Raw genomic sequence first — 16,670 nt, forward strand, 5'->3', positions numbered from 1 at the left:
TCTTCCAAAGGTGACCAAATTAATATACCATCTTTGCTTTACCAGTTGGCAATAATAAGAACTGGCAAGTGACTATTCAGGATAAGAAACCACACACACACACTTTTTGGGCTCAATTCTGAAGCAAATATGGCTTTTCTCAGAAGTATAAAACAATAAAAACGTGTTTTATTAAAAGGTGGTCTGTTAATGGTTTTTAAGTTCTATAAAGTCCACCTATGAACTAACATCAAAATCTGACATGGGACAATAAAGATAATGAACACGTTCTTGTTTGTTTGTTTAAAAGCATCTGGTTAGATAATCTGCATTAATGTGATTTCCATGTGCTTTGGTGTAAACCTAAGGATGAGCTTCTGAGCACTGCAATCATTTACAGAGTGCCACAGGCTTTGTTTAAAATCTGCCAAACAATTATTTTGAAGAGTACAGACAAGATGCATCTAACCAGAGAGATTAATATTGACTCTGGTCATCTTGTCATCTGTCAGTCACACAAAACTGTGCTGAAAACTGGTAAAAAATTCAGGGCAGGAAACCCTGTGCTATTCAGCTTGAAGGAAATAGGACCTAAATAATAAATACTGCTCAGGATGAAGGCAAAAAAATATATATATCGCAGAGGAGATGTACCCACAGGGAGGGTTGCACAAGGTCATTAGCATATTTTCTGTCTCTCCTCTACAGTGTGCTACCATTTGAGTTTCCTGCCAGTCAGCGGTTTTGGGATGGCACAGTCCAAAGTGCTTGGACGGAAGATAACAGGGGTGTTTTAATGAGGAGACCAAAGGGAGTAATGAGGGCACCCTCTCCACATGTTAATGAAACTGAAAATTATGTTTACGTAAGCACGATTTTAGATTATCTAGCTATCAATTTGTACAGTGCTGTATGTCTCAGCCAAAAGTTAAGAAAAAAATAAAATATTGAGAAATCAATATTACAATGCAGTAACAGATCATGAACTTCTAGAAGTTTCACTAAATGCAGGAGGACTCTTTTAATGCACAAGGGCAATACCCTAGGGTGGTGCTTAACATAGCCTGCTAGGACTAGGCCAGTACATTAGCAGCAGTTACAGAATGGATCTCAGTCAAAAGCACGAAGTTAAGTTTCAGTTAGGTTTCATGCCAAGTTAGACTCACAAATGTGCAAACCTTGACAAAATCCTAGCCTGTCACACTTTGTGAACCCTTGTGAAATGCAAGAATTATACATTTAGTCAGGACAGTATAAAAAATGCCATCATGCAGATTTCTGCTCCTGGTTATCGTGAAACGGTCAGTCTCCTTAGCCAACAGACACACTTAGTAATATAAAACAAAAAGGTCTTGAGGACAGCAAATATAAAGTAATAGTATACAACTACCATGAATTGAAGCTGGGAAGGTTCAAACATTACTGTAACACTGAATTCTCACACCATCCTGACGTTTAAGAGCCATGCTGACAGGCTGAACTCTGATGTACAAAAATAAAATATCATGTTGTGGTTTAGTCCCCCAGGAAAAAAAGTCCTTAATTCAATACATTTACATGTTTTTTTTCTTTTTTAAATAAATGTACTTTTGTTTTCTATGGTGGCTCACTGAGGATTTTTTTAGTACAAAAACGCTAATCATGCGTCAAGGCCAGAGCTGTTGCTGTTGCTCTCTAGAGTATAACAAGGGGTAGAAAATACTTTTATATGTATGCTCAAATAATCCTGAAAACGTTTGGTCCCATACTAAGCTGACAGACTACAATTCCACTTTGCTCATTTTCAATTTAGCAAATACATTGACAGTACACTTCACACCTACTCAGAAATGAAGAACTGTGCTTAATGGTAAACTCAGCATTAATATTTGAACTGATCTTGAGATTATCATAACTATTACTTAATGTCTTTCCCTGACTTTCATGCAAGACTGAATTTGTTGATGTATCTGAGCCAGATCTATTACAATGTAGGCAAGGATAGCTTACAATTTGATTAGGTCATTATTCTCCAGCAAACACAAACAGCAAGTAAAAGAAATGCATTATTATACTCAGGAAATTTTTCCTCTGCTGTAAAACAAAAAAATAAACAGACTTTACTAGAGAATTATATGAGATATTATCATAAATGATGCTTCAATCTGACAGCAAAACAACAGCTTCACTTTGGAAGTGCAAATGTGAACCAGTCAGTCCTGATAACTCAGCAACACCTTGTAGATGAAAACAAAAATCAGAAATTGTGCAGGGAATGTGTTTGATTGTGGAGTACAACTGGCAAAAAACTACTTGGAAATTCTGTAGGATTTGTCGACATTCTCAATGGAATTGAAAGGTGAAACTCTAAAACTCAAAAGATACAGAAAAATACATTCCTATACGTTATTTAGCAGGCCCTTTTATCAAGAGCGACAGAGGCTAGGGGGTGAAATAAGAATCATCAACTGCTGCTGCTGCAGAATCTCTTACAATAGGACCTTGGTTTTATGTCTCATCCGAAGGATGGAGCACAAGGAGGCTAAGTGACTTGCTCAGAGTCACAGTGAGTCTGTGACTGAGCGGGGAACCTCCTGGTATCAAACCCTTTTCTTTAACCACTGGACCACCAAGCCACCATACTACTAAGAAAAGATAGTAAAGCCTGTCAATGAGGCCCAGATGACTTGGTTGTTAAAGCTGGTTCACCATGGCAGTGCCTAGGATTCTGAACTTACTTCAAACTTCTGCCTCAGCTCCTCGTTGCCTTCCTCCCCCTCAGCTGGGACAGGAACATTGAAGTACTCCCCTTCCTCCTGGCTCAGCAGCTTGAACCTGCACACGCAAATCACTGTCATTAACAAATGACGAATCAAAACCTTCATACACCAACTCATTTCACATTTTGGGGTAAAACTTCTAGAAACTTCAACTGAAGCACACTGTCGACTTGACTCAGTACAGTAAACCAGTAGCAGCAGCTAAGATTTTAGCAGCTGAACATTTCTGACATGAGACGGCTAAAGATGAAGAAAAAATCCAGATGATGTGGCTTTAACCACGTTCCCCTTTAAGATGTTATTATTTACCTTTGGTTGAAATTATATATATCATTTTTTTTTTTTTTACTTGGCGCATAGCATCACCTTGTGGATGCGTATAGTAAATGCGCGAATATATATATATATATATATATATATATCATATATATATAATATATATATATATATATATATATATATATATATATATATATAGACACACACACACACACACATTTTGTTTGCCTGTCTGTAATAAATGCTTCAGTAACTGCCTTGCTTAGAGAACTAAAGAACCTGCATTTTTCCCTTCTTTATTCCAGTAGAGTGATGATACAAAAGAAAGTACTTAGATCGACCCTGTCACTTTAGAACAATCAAACGGCATCAGTGCTGTACCAACGAGTGTCAATGTGGCATGCAATAATTCCAGTGAAGACGTATAAATGCAGATGCATGTTGTTATCAATTATTTGTTCTTATCCTCTCCCAGCAGACAGCTTAAGTATGTCAGGTCTCAAGGTAGCAAGCTTTTTTCTATTCTATTTCTAAAAAGCAGTTTCTATCCTCAATAAAAAAAATGCATTGATATCAAAGGTTAAGTAAATAACAACTCATCGCTCCACCCTGTAGAGTTTACAGCACATCCTAACATGAGTTAAAATTCTATTTCTGACTATTTAAATTTGGGCTATGGATTGAGGGTGGTTGAGGTTTGGGTTTCCTCCAACACTTTCTTTTTGTAAAACTTTGTACTGTGTTGCAAACAACCACTGGGCCTTGCAGTACACCCTAAAGGGCATTTAAAAGACATTTTCCATTTCTCATTAGTAACTTGTTGTTTTACTGAATTTTGCTTTTCATTTTCCAGATTCATTTCCAATTTTAAAATAATGGCTGTGAATCAAAGTCCTTCTCCGAAATGACGAGGGACTAAATCAAAAAGTACAGGTACAAAGAAAGAACTACTAATTGTTCGTACAGAAATACACTGAGCTAGATAGAGCCTCCATAGTGAAAACCCATACACTTCATCTGCCCCCAAAATATATTAATGATTCTCTGATCAGTAAGGCTGTATCAGCCACAAAGGGGACCAATTTGGGAATAATTTTGCTAAAGGATTTGGGTTATTGGAAAATATTTATAACATACTCATTAGTGCCATATTTAGAAATAGTCAAAGAAATTGTATATTTAACGACAAGTTTCAAATAAAAGTCTTTCAATGATTTCCATCACTGAAGACCTGAATTCAGTTTCTTTTTAGTTTTAGATCTCTGAAACGTATGGAACTGATATTTCTCTCTACTACGTTTTTTTTTTTTTTTTGTTTGTTTTGTTTTTAAAGGTAAACGGTACGTATTATAAAAAATGAAAACATGTTTAACACTCCATCTTGAGTTTCAGGATTTCTTCTGTCAGCAGATTGCCTCAATGGAATCATACAGCGTTATGATAATATTTTTTAGTCCCACTTTGAAATGGTCATGGTGTCTCATGTATTCAACAACATCATCCCCTTCTTTGCTGAATTTTTTAAGATGAAAGCATGGAGTATTGCTCACAGTCAAGATGACTAGTAGACCAACAGAAAATGATTATTGGTTATTTGATCTTACATCTGATTCAAGTCACATACTGTATTACATGCCCTACTAAATAACACATTGCATTCTCCCTCAATTCCCAGAGGCATAATACCACTTGCCTTCACTCCAGTTAGGTTTTTGTCACACATTTTAATATTTCACAACCTTAAAACTATTAGGCACTACATCCATCATGGAAAAAATATGTTTTTTTTCTTTCATTAAAAGCAGGGAAGAAAATTTGTCTGCTGTAGCCTGCCAAAGATTCAGAAACACTACGTATGCCGACACTTCCTCCTTGATGCTTGAGAAGAAGGAAAAAAAGCAAAAAACAACGTCTATTCCCATGGGGCGGCACTCTTTTCTTCTTTTTCCTTTTCAGCGCAGCCCCTGCTTATGTTAGCTGTGTGGTGGCAACTGATTTTATACAATGGAAAGAACAGCCTTTGATTCAGCCCTTTCAGATTCTTCGTTAAGGGGAGTCTTGCAGCACTGGGATCCATTTTAATTAGCGCTACTTGTCAGTTTCACCAATTAACCAATCCTCCTCTATCTAACTGTAGTTGTGTGATGTGGTGATAACATTATCTGAAAAGTCTCAAAATCTTTCAAAGTAATATTTCATGAGCAAGTGCCAGAAGCAAAGTTCACAGCAAAACAGGGACAGCTGACAACACCTCAAGAAAGCTACGACGAGATAGGGAAAGGTTAGATATCATCCAACTGTATATATTAGCTGTGTACAGATGTATCTTTTGAGTAGTATGGCATGTATTTGTTTAGACGATTATCTTGCATTACCAGATAGAAACAGCCAAGCGAACACGCTAAACATGCAACAGAACATGCTTGTGGGCCGAAAACAGGTCAATGTCTTCTTTGCATGTCATATACTTTCTTCAAATCCTGATGTTTTATTTGCAAGCTTTACTTTTAAAGTGTTAAGTGACTATACCTTCCTTTTAAATATTATTTTACCTTTAATTCTAAAAAATATTTTTTTTATATAAGGCACAGAGTCATCTGATATGGTCTAACTGCACTAGCATTCTGAAACGCAGTTCCTTTTTTTTCTCTGAAAGACACTGTAAAATGCCATTGCCTGTCAAGTCCTAATACTGAATCTATCATCTCTTACCAGCCATCGACTCCCAACTTATAAAGCTCGGAAATTCCAAACGACAACGATCCCATGAAGTCATTCCGACTGGTCAGATCCCAGTCCCAGATCTCCACAGACAACCTCCGGTCCTTATCCGACTCTTTCAGTTTGCTGCAAAAGTACAAAGATGAAAGCTTAGGCCCAACGTCTTCTACAAATACTTTTCCTGTTCAAAAGTATACACATTTTTCCTGATAATGTTTTTTTTCCTGGATCACAGCCACCATGCACACTAGCCCCCCGTCCGAATTTAGAATGTCCCTCACCGCAGCAGTTCCCACGACGACGCCAGTTTTCTCTTTTAAATTCAAGAACGGATGTCAGTAAGCTACTGGCCTCTGGAAGACGAGAGGCAGCTAATGTAGCCCACTCGGCACCTGGCCGCGAGGGTCCGTGATGAGGAGAAAAAGTCCCCGCTGAATTTCCCTCCCTAACCCGCAGGAGTACCAGAGGCAAAGTGACTCTCTCTCCTCAATCCCCAGCGAAGACCATCGACTTGGCACAGCCTGAACGTGAAGCTGCGCTCCCTTGACTGTGACACCCTGCACACCACACGGCTGTGCTTTTACCAGGGGAGCCACTTGGGGACCCTCAGTGCCTGGTATTTTTTTAACAGAGCTGAGATCTGACTAGAAACTATCTTGTTCAGCATGTTAAATAAATTTGTACATTGTATGTTATGTTAAATAAAAGCACAGAAGTACTAAGAAGTATACTTTTACGAAACGATGCAGGGCTGTTTACTATAAACATCCTGGGAAAATTAAAATGCAGGTTGGAATTCTGGCCTGGTTGATTTTGTTCAAATATCTTCACAGAGCCAGATCTGTTCTGGCCAGGCTTAAACATTTTTATCCAGGGAGCGTGCATTGAAAACAAACACTGGAGACATGAGAACTGCTGTTGTTTTTGTTCCAACACTGGGATATACTTACAATATAAAAGTCTCATTCCACTCTGGGTTAAGGGAGCATTTGATAGTTTTGGTTTTCTGCTTGCTCTCACTTTTTGGGTCGGGGATCAGCTTCAGTTTGACGTAGGGGTCCGAGAGGCCATTGGGGTCCATGGGTACCAGGTTCTTAGCATCTTTAACTACAAGAGAAAAACACTGGATTTCAAAAGAACAGCAAAACATCCATGCCATTCTAAACAATTTTCCAGAAGAATTGTTCATACACCCACCCCACTCTCCTTTTCAAAATGGTTTGCGATCATTTAGATATGTAGATATTTGTACAAGCAAACTGCTATTGCACTCTACTTGATGGTACTTAATGTTCATTGTCAACACACCAGCAACACTATTTTAGTGGCGGGACACTGAAACATGCAGTGTTATTTATGACACACAAAATGCTTTTACAGATGCATCTACTGTAGACTGCATGGTCTTAGGTATATGGCCTCCCACATTCTACATTCTCTCAAAAGGTGGAGTTAAATCAACCAGTCAACATGCCTGCACCCATTTACTGTAGGAAGATGCATTTATGTTGATTGAGATGTTTAAAGCGTTCAGTCTGTTTTTGTTTTTCTTTTGCGATTGTGTTTGTAGCCGATTTACAGCCTCCTATCTCCCATTTCGATGCAATGACACACAGTCCTAACAAGCCGGTCGGAGCGTGACAAGTACACTGTTCCTAGTGGAAATTACAAAAGCCAATAGGTGGCAAATGATAGAAAGTCACTTTAATAGTCCCACTGTATTGCTTGCGCTACAGGCAGAACTATATGAAAGTTAGTTACTTAACTATCTGAGGCAATATTTGTAATGTCTTTTCTTTATAACTTCTTTAATATTTTTCATCTATAGTAGACATTGGCAAGTCTAGTCCTGGAAGGCCATTCTAGACCTGGGTTTAACACTGGATTTGCTTCTGTTCATCAATTAAGTTGGAACAAAGACTTGATCAGGAAGAGTTCACGGTCTCAAGTTTGATCTTCTTCAGCCATTCAGATAAATGCTTAGATCATTCACTAAAAAGTGTCACAGCACATCGTTTTCTTTCAGATGGACAAAAGACTGGAAATTCTGGCATCTATTTTTATAACTATATATTTTTTAAATGAAATATTTTGTGAAATGAAGCAGACTGTCTCTAGGGGGAGCAACATATTTTGGTTGGTTTTACCAAACACATCTTAAAAAGGCATCATCTAGCACCGTACATTTTTTTTTTTTTTTAACAATTAGTTTTATTAATTTTTCCTGATTTTCACCCACTTTTTATTATTACTCACCCTGGCTCACCGCTGCAGCCCCCGGGCTAACTTGGGTGAGATGAGGACTCACACTTGCGTCCCCAGCCATCTCAGAACTTACAGCGTCGGAAGACCATGCAGTTCTGAATTGCATACAGGCCGGCCTGCAGGGACCCAGCCAGCCACTGGTGTGTGGTGAGGACCTAAGCTGACCTAATCCTTGCCCCACCCGGGCAGCGCTTGGCCAATAGTGTGCCGCTCCCAGTCCACAGTCGGCAGTGGCACAGCTTGGATTCAAACCAGCGATATCCAAGCTATAGGCCGCAGCCTGCACTCCGGGCAGAGTGCCTTTACCAGATGTGAACTTGGGAGTCCCGTACATTTTGTTTTCTGTTCACATGTTTCTTTGTGGTTTCTTCTAGATTTCGGCTATGGTAATTATACCTTTTGACCTCCAGGAGGTGCTAATAGTTTTGTAAAAATTCCATTAGAAATAGAGACAAAAAAAAATAAATACTACCCTTTGTTTTTAAAACACAATCTGCATTTTAATACAAATTTTAAATTAACATATGAAAAGTATAGAGAAAGAAAAAAAATGACCTTTTGAGAGATAAAAAAAAAAAAGAATTTAATTTCTAGTCGAGCATTCGTTACATTTAAGTGACAAGACTTCAGTGAGCAGAAGAAAAACCTCTCATTTGTCTTGGCTGTGCACTCAGAAGATCTAGCTCTACTTGATGTTAAATTAAATTATAAAAGATTGTTTGACAGAATTAACAATGCCTGCTTTCTGACGAGCTGAACACAAAAATTGGATTCATTAACGATTTAAAAAGGTTAAGAGAATTAGAAGGAAATGTCTTGCACAAAAATAAGAAATCTTCTCAATTCTCATATCTGTTTAACTCCCAGAGCATTAAACACCAGTTTTTTTTTATTTATTTTTTTACACTTGTTAAAAACACCTTGCAACATGTAATTATAATACCTGAACAAAGTGTTTTCTCAGAATTGGAAGAGTATGAAATTTTAACAGTCGAGGGATCAAAACAAGATGACAAAAAAAAAAAAAAAAGACATTTGAGAAAACCCAAGGAAGAATAACATGTTTTTGCTCCATTAATTACATGTTCAGTATTCTGTGTTTGTCTCCTAATTCTCTTTCTCTCTATCTTTTCTTAATTCATTTGCCACTTCTATGATTACCGGCAGGTCACGTTATTACCAGGCATGATAAAGTCAAGTTGGCTTTGCACCTATCATTCTTCACAGTAATCACGAGAACCATATCCTTTTGCTTTGTGCAATTAATTTCCTGCAAATGTATTTAAAAACAGGGCTGCGCTATCAATTACCTTCACCTTATCACAAAATTACTCTGCCTGGGCCTAGCCAGCATCTCATGCTGTAGCAAACGAAATCTTGGTGTTATGCAAATGAGCGTGTTATAAACAGTGTTAATCATCAAGGCACAGACCCGCTCGCTTGTTCATTGCAGAACGTGACACACTCTTCCCAACTCCGCCATGCCTCCAGCAAGCCCCACAGTATATAAACTCCAGTACAGCACGCCCTTAGCCTTGCCAAAAATATACCATTCAAACATCTACGTTGAGAGCCTCCACTGGCAGGAGAGAGGTATGCAATTATTGACCTGTCTTTACAGAAATAATAAACAGTCTGAGCCATCTAGTGATCTGCAACCCTGGAAACAAGTTTCCTTTATTGTGTTGACAATATAATGTTGTACACTAGATGGCGCTTACAGACATTAAGACACCGATCTATTGTAGCCTACATTACAGGCGCCTATGGCTGGCGATTCAAACTGAAGAGCAGCTCCTGGAACTGTAGTAAAAGCAACAACATGAATAACAAAACAAACAAACAAACAAAAAAAAAAACATTTGAAGCAATTTACTCTTTCATATTACTATTTTCCCCATTAATAAATCCTACCATGTATTGAGACCAATAGAGACAGATAGGGCAAACTGTTAGGTCAAGTACAGATGAGCTGTCATTATTGTAATAAATTGCTAAAACTGGCTGTGTCATAAATTTGAGGCTGCAGAGTCAAAGCTACATTGACAATAATCCAGCCCTGCTGCTCATGACCCTTAAAGGATATATAATGGAGATCAAAGGATTTGGTTAGATGAGGAGGCCAGTCTGGCTCAAACGAATATGTTTCTAAAAAGCATATGTGACACACAGATCACTGAAACAATTACCAACATTGTACCCAAGCCCTTTGATAACCAGAGGCTTGTGAACAATGCCAGCATCCAAGTGTTTTCCAAGGTTAAAACTAGCATGGTGCTTCTGCAGTCTCAGGGAATGCATGCATTGGGACTCTCACACTAGGGCTGCATGTTCAAGTGAAACCACCACCTCAGAGGATACAGCAGGGCCAAAGTGCTTCTCTAACCAATCAGGAGGGATTCTGTAAGCATGTGACTCAGTCATAGTGTGCCCTATTTTCCAGTGTGGCACAAGCTCTTTAATTAAATACAGATATAGTAATACCAAGATACATACATTAAATGACAATGTTTCTCTTTTGTATTACCACTGTTTATTATTTTCCTAATTACATTTATTTTGTATTATTTATTATTATGTCATTTAAACTGGATGTTTAACATAAATGAAGGGTAACTGCAACACACCTTATTAAGGGGAAGTGGAAATCCAGCCCAACATGACTAGGGAAATGGTCATTGTTGCAAAATAATTTGAAAAGACCGGTTCAAAACACAGAAACATTCATTCATTCATATGATTAAGAAAATCTTTATGCATTTGATTGGCCACACAGAGTACAGATTTGACCTGCTTGATGTTCTTATAGTCCTATACATCCGTAGTACTATAACTACAGTATAAACCAAATCCAATGCACACTTATTTTACGTAATATCGTTTAGAGAAGTTTTCCTGCAATCACAGATACCATTAAGACTCGTAAATAGTAATTTCACCCACTCCAGGTTGTAATATAGGCTCAGGTGTTTCTTGTTAAACTCACAGTAGAACCAGGAATGGATCAAACTGCTATGCATCGGGAGTCTTATTTTCATCGCTGCACAATTCATGCAAGACAGATACTGTACCTACATTTTTAGGAAATGATCCCTGGGTCGCAAAGGCCAACGCATCAAACATTCTGCTTGACCAATTAAAATCTAATACACCAGCCTACAAAAGCACAAAACGCATGCCAAAAACAGTTGTGCCGAAGCTGATAGAGCCTGGAAAAGAACCAGAATTACTCAACTCAAAACTTCATTATGTAGTCCCTGGATAAAAGGATTATAAACCCTTTCAAATTAATGATACGTTCAATCATGGTCACAGAAATTGTAAAAACAGCCATTTCTGAAAAGTTTAACGCTCCACTAACGACCCCAAATTAATATATGCCTCATCTTCCTGCTGTGTACGTTGTCAAATGGAATATTAATTTTTCTTGATGTAAAACATATTGTTAAAGATGTAGCTCCCCTGTATGTCTCTCTGTTGATCAGTTACCTGTGTTTCAATTTTGAGTTTTAATTTAGCATTCAGTAACAACTTAAATAGGCTAGTTTTGATTTGGAGGAAAAAACACACCAACACTGAATCTATTTTTGTTCTCAAATTAACAGGATTTGCGTCAATGTACATTAACTGCTATGCTTTGGGATGCAAGGCTGTAATAGCACATTCATTGTATAAATAAGAACATCTGATTTCAGATTTTAGTGCAGGTCTGTCTTATCTCTATTGTTTACACCTAGGTACATCTGCTGTCGAAAAACGTAACTACTGTATGTGCATTTTCATAATCTCTGACAATTTTTTTTTTTTTAAAGAAATGTGCAATGCAAGCTAACACTGACATCTGGTGGGTATTTGTTGAACTGCACAGGTATTGGTGAGCCACAGAGTTTAAAAAACATGAATTACAGAAATAATACTGATACCACTAATAATACTGGCAGGGTGAGTTTAAGCTTTTCTTTAAACATCAGACCATCAGTGGTTTTCAATGTATTAATTCAGATTTAGATTTTAGATTTACCCTGCAAAGGCTACCCACAATATAATAAACTCCCCCTTCTGGTGATGCTGTTTCTTCTGACCTGTCTATACACACACTGATGAGATTTGACCTTGGCATACCATGTGACAGCCTTTTATACTGACTTAGTACATAATATTGCTGCTTCTTCTAATCACTGTGAACGCTAGAAAAACATTAAAACAGTCATGTATTGAACCAAAAATAATTTGTTGTTTACATAAATATATAAACTTAATGTTCATTTCACAGGTTTATTTGGGTGAAAAGGTTGGTTAATATATACTGTATAGCTTTTGAGTAATACTGTCCAAATGTAAGAACATAATTGGGAATGAGAAAAGGCTATTCAGCCCATCGGGGGGGAAGGGGCATACAATTCTCCCCTAAGGGGGGGTGGGGGTTGTAATTTAATTTAGAAGGCCAGAATCTTTATTTATTTATTTATTTTCAATGCTGCCAGTGTTTTAGAATCTAGTATGTCACCTGATAGGCTACTCCATGCATTTATAGCTAAAATGTGCTTCCAACCTTCTGTTATAAACATACTTTTCCTTGACTTCCATATACGCCCTCTTCTTGTTCTACTCTCCGTGTTAAACTTGGGTCCTTCCTCCATGCTTGCAAGGATTTTATACCAACTTTTACATTCAGGCAGCCACTATCTAAGGACAGTATAAAGTTATTCCACTAGGTGGCAATCAAGATTCAGTAATGAGCCACATTAAAAACAAACAAACAAAAAAAACCCACACGCACACACCACCATTAGAAACACTGCCACTGAGAGGACCTGCACTCAGATGTACCTTCTGACAGTACAACACACAGCAATCATAGGGTTAAACTTACTCGTCACAGTGAGGATCTCCTTGATGATTTCGGCAGTGATGTATATCCGCCCTCTTTGCTCGGTGTGGTCCGTACCGCACAGGCTGGGAACATTGGCTACACAGCGCTTGTGAATGTTCATCAAGCAATCTACAGCACAGAAAAAGGCACAGCAGGGTCACTCACACATACAGACATTCACTGCAGGTGAGGCGGATTTATTAAACATTGCTCATCCCCAGATACAGTGCCTATAGAAAGTCTACACTCCCTTGAACTTTTTTCACATTTTGTTGTGTCAGTGTCTCAGAGTTTCATGCATTTAAATGAGGATTTTTTTCCCCACTTATCTACACACCATACTTCACACTGTTAAGGGAAAAAAAAATATTGAGAAAAAATATATATATTAAAAATACAAAACTGAAAGATCATAATTGGATAAGTCTCCACCCCCCCTGAGTTAATACTTGGTGGAAGCACCTTTGCCATCAATTACAGCTGTGAGTCTGTTGGAATAGGTCTCTACCAAATTTGCACACCTAGATTTGGCAATATTTGACCATTCTTCTTTACAAAACTGTTCAAGCTCTGTCAAGTTCCTTGGGGAGCATTCATGTACAGCAATCTTCAAGTCATGCCACAAATTTTTGATTGGATTACGTCAGGGCTCTGAGTGGGCCACTCAAGGACATTTACCTTTTTGTTCCTTAGCCACTCCAGTGTAGCTTTGGCTGTGTGCTTTGGGTCGTTGTCATGCTGAAAGATGAACATCCGTCCCACTCCCCACTTTCTTTCAGAGGGCAGCAGGTTTTCCGTAACGACTTCTCTGTACTTTGCACCATTCATTTTCCCTTCTATCCTGACAAATGCCCCAGTCCCTGCTGATGAGAAACATCCCCAAACATGATGCTGCCACCACCATGTGCTGTGTTGGGTTTGCGTCAAACAGAACACTTTGCATTTAAGCCAAAAAGTTCCATTTCATTTTCGTCAGACCACAAAAACGGTTTGCCATATGGCTACAGAATCTCCTGAGTGTTTTTTTGCATTCTTCAAAGCGGGATTCAAGATGGGCTTTCTTGAGTAATGGCTTCCTTCTTGCCACCCTACCATACAGGCCAGATTTGTGGAGTGCTTGGGATATTGTTGTCACATGCACACTTTGACCAGTCTTGGCCATAAAAACCTATAGCTCTTGTAAAGTTGCCATTGGCCTCTTGGTAGCCTCTCTGATCAGTCTCGTTCTTGCTTGGTCATCCAGTTTGGAGGGACGGCCTGATCTAGGCAGGGTCTTGGTGGTGCCATACACCTTCCACTTCTTAATAATCATCTTGACTGTGATCCAAGGGATATGCAAGGCCTTTGATATTTTTTTATACCCATCCCCTGATCTGTGCCTTTCAAAAACTTTGTCCTGGAGTTCTTTTGAAAGATCCTTGCTTCTCATGGTTGAGTTTTTGATTTGAAATGCACTGGACAGCAAGGGGAACCTACAGGAACTGCTGAAACTATCCTGAAATCATGTGAATCACTACAGGCCACTTAACTTGGTGTGTGATTTTGAAGGCCATTGGTTAATGAGCTAATTTAGGATTGCTATTACAAGGGGGTGGACACTTCTCCAACCAAGCTATTTCATTTTATATTTTTAATTAATTTTCTACAAATTTCTAGAATATTTTTTTCACTTGGAAGTTGTGGGGTAGTATGTGTAGATAAATGAAAAAAAAAAAAAAAAAAAAAAAAAAACTATTTGAATGCATTTTAATTCCAGGCTATAAGGCAACAAAAGGAGAACATTTTGAAAGGGGGTGTAGACTTTCTATAGGCACTGTATCTGTGATGCAGTGGCCACAAAAAATTAAATAGGCCTGTTGACAATAGACTACAGTTGTTTGGAACTGCGAGAAACTCGATCCGGGGAAGGCTCCAGTGACTGTCAGGTAAAGTAAAGCTACGCCAGTAGATCCCAAGCACACAATGCATATCACAACAGTTTCTGTCAGTGAAGCCCCATAATAATGAATACTTAACAATACCACATAATAGCCACTAGGTGCCCCGGTATAACACAAACAAATCTAGCTGCTGCTCAAAATGATGTCCACACGTCTGTGTACTTAGCAATGGATGGCTCTACTAGATATATTTAAAAAAATGCATGGATTGCAAAAGCATATGAGTTTACTCAATGGTAATCTTCTGCAGTACTGTCATTTCAGATAGGATAATGTTACAGTAGGCAATCCATACTCTTTACCCTGTTTTTTTGGGTTGTTTTAAAATTTCAGTTTCTCCCTTTTTTGCAGGTGTGCTCACTTATATCTCACCTTACTCTGTGCTGCCAAAAATGCAAATTTATAATGTTATTATTTAAAAAAAAAGAAGAAAAGACTTTTGCTGGAGGTTATTGCTCATAATGGAGTTTCCTGTTCTGTAAAGGATTGTTTCCATGCAGCTGGAAACAATCTAGCTGCAGAATATCTTTTGAAAACACAGCAACACAACCAAAAAAATTGTTTGTTGCAAAGTGTTTGTAACAAGCAACAGAATGCTTCTGATAGACTGCCATGCTGGTCTCAGTGTTGTGGAAACAGGAAGTACCACTTTCACCTTTTTTTGCTTTAGAAATGTTACCATTTCAAAAATGTGTTAATGCAAGAAAGACAAAGTGCCCATTAGCCTCTTCATAGCGCCCTGATTATCAGAGATTCATTAGCCTCTTCATATCGCCCCGATTATCAGAGATTCATTAGCTTCTTCATATCGCCCTGATTATCAGAGATTCATCAGCCTCTTCGTATCACCCTGATTATCGGAGATTCATTAGCCTCTTCCTATCGCCCTGATTATCAGAGATTCATTAGCTTCTTCATATCACCCTGATTATCAGAGATTCATTAGCCTCTTCGTATCACCCTGATTATCAGAGATTCATTAGCCTCTTCATATAGCCCCGATTATCAGAGATTCATTAGCCTCTTCCTATTGCCCTGATTATCAGAGATTCATTAGCTTCTTCATATCGCCCCGATTACCAGAGATTCACTAGCCTCTTTGTATCACCCTGATTATCAGATTCATTAGCCTCTTCCTATTGCCCTGATTATCAGAGATTCATTAGCTTCTTCATATCGCCCTGATTACCAGAGATTCACTAGCCTCTTTGTATCACCCTGATTATCAGAGATTCATTAGCCTCTTCATATCGCCCTGATTATCAGAGATTCATTAGCCTCTTCATATCGCCCTGATTATCAGAGATTCATTAGCCTCTTCATATCTCCCCGATTATCAGATGCAGTGCCCTAGCCTCTTCATATCTCCCTGATTATCAGATTCAGGTTTGCCCTTTTAGCAAGTTATGTATTCCCTTAATCTGTAAACAGACAGAAATGCAGTGTTTTCTATTTGCAAGTAAGGGAGAAACTGAATTGTAAATGACAAGCAAAGAACCACAAGATCTTCAACAGAAAAAAAGGGGGACCAGTGACAGTACTGTTAGTGCTAATCAGAGACAGGAAATTAGATTTTTAATTTTTTTTAAAAAAATTTAGAATCTCCAGTTTCTCCTTCACCGAGGCTCAGTAGGCGTTCTCCGATCCCACAAGCCAATCGGCGTCTTTTTACACCCAGGAACTTGAGAGCGGATGTCTGCAGGCTACCAGCTTCTGGAGAACAAAGACCAGCCCAGTAAATCTCCACTCCTAAGCTCAATAGCCTAGTGTGTAGGGGTCGCTGCAGAGAGGTGAGGAGAAACAGTCTAAGTCGGACCCCACCTCCCCAACCCTGGGAGCGTCAAAGCCAATGCC

General features: G+C 38.5%; 1 protein-coding gene across 3 annotated transcripts in view; it reads right to left on the bottom strand.

Annotated features, from left to right (window-relative positions):
* Positions 1-16,670, bottom strand: part of LOC121331034 (protein kinase C beta type-like) — a 98,685-nt gene that overhangs the window by 40,328 nt on the left and 41,687 nt on the right. For all 3 annotated transcript variants that reach the window (XM_041278141.1, XM_041278142.1, XM_041278140.1), the window contains exons 5-8: positions 12,877-13,005; positions 6,689-6,845; positions 5,730-5,864; positions 2,697-2,793 (exon numbers count right to left, since the gene is read on the bottom strand). In XM_041278141.1, coding sequence (XP_041134075.1) covers positions 2,697-2,793; positions 5,730-5,864; positions 6,689-6,845; positions 12,877-13,005 — 518 coding nt within the window. The remainder of the gene's footprint in view (positions 1-2,696; positions 2,794-5,729; positions 5,865-6,688; positions 6,846-12,876; positions 13,006-16,670) is intronic.

This window comes from Polyodon spathula, chromosome 18 (genome assembly GCF_017654505.1).
Source record: "Polyodon spathula isolate WHYD16114869_AA chromosome 18, ASM1765450v1, whole genome shotgun sequence".
In the NCBI taxonomy this organism is placed as follows: domain Eukaryota; kingdom Metazoa; phylum Chordata; class Actinopteri; order Acipenseriformes; family Polyodontidae; genus Polyodon; species Polyodon spathula.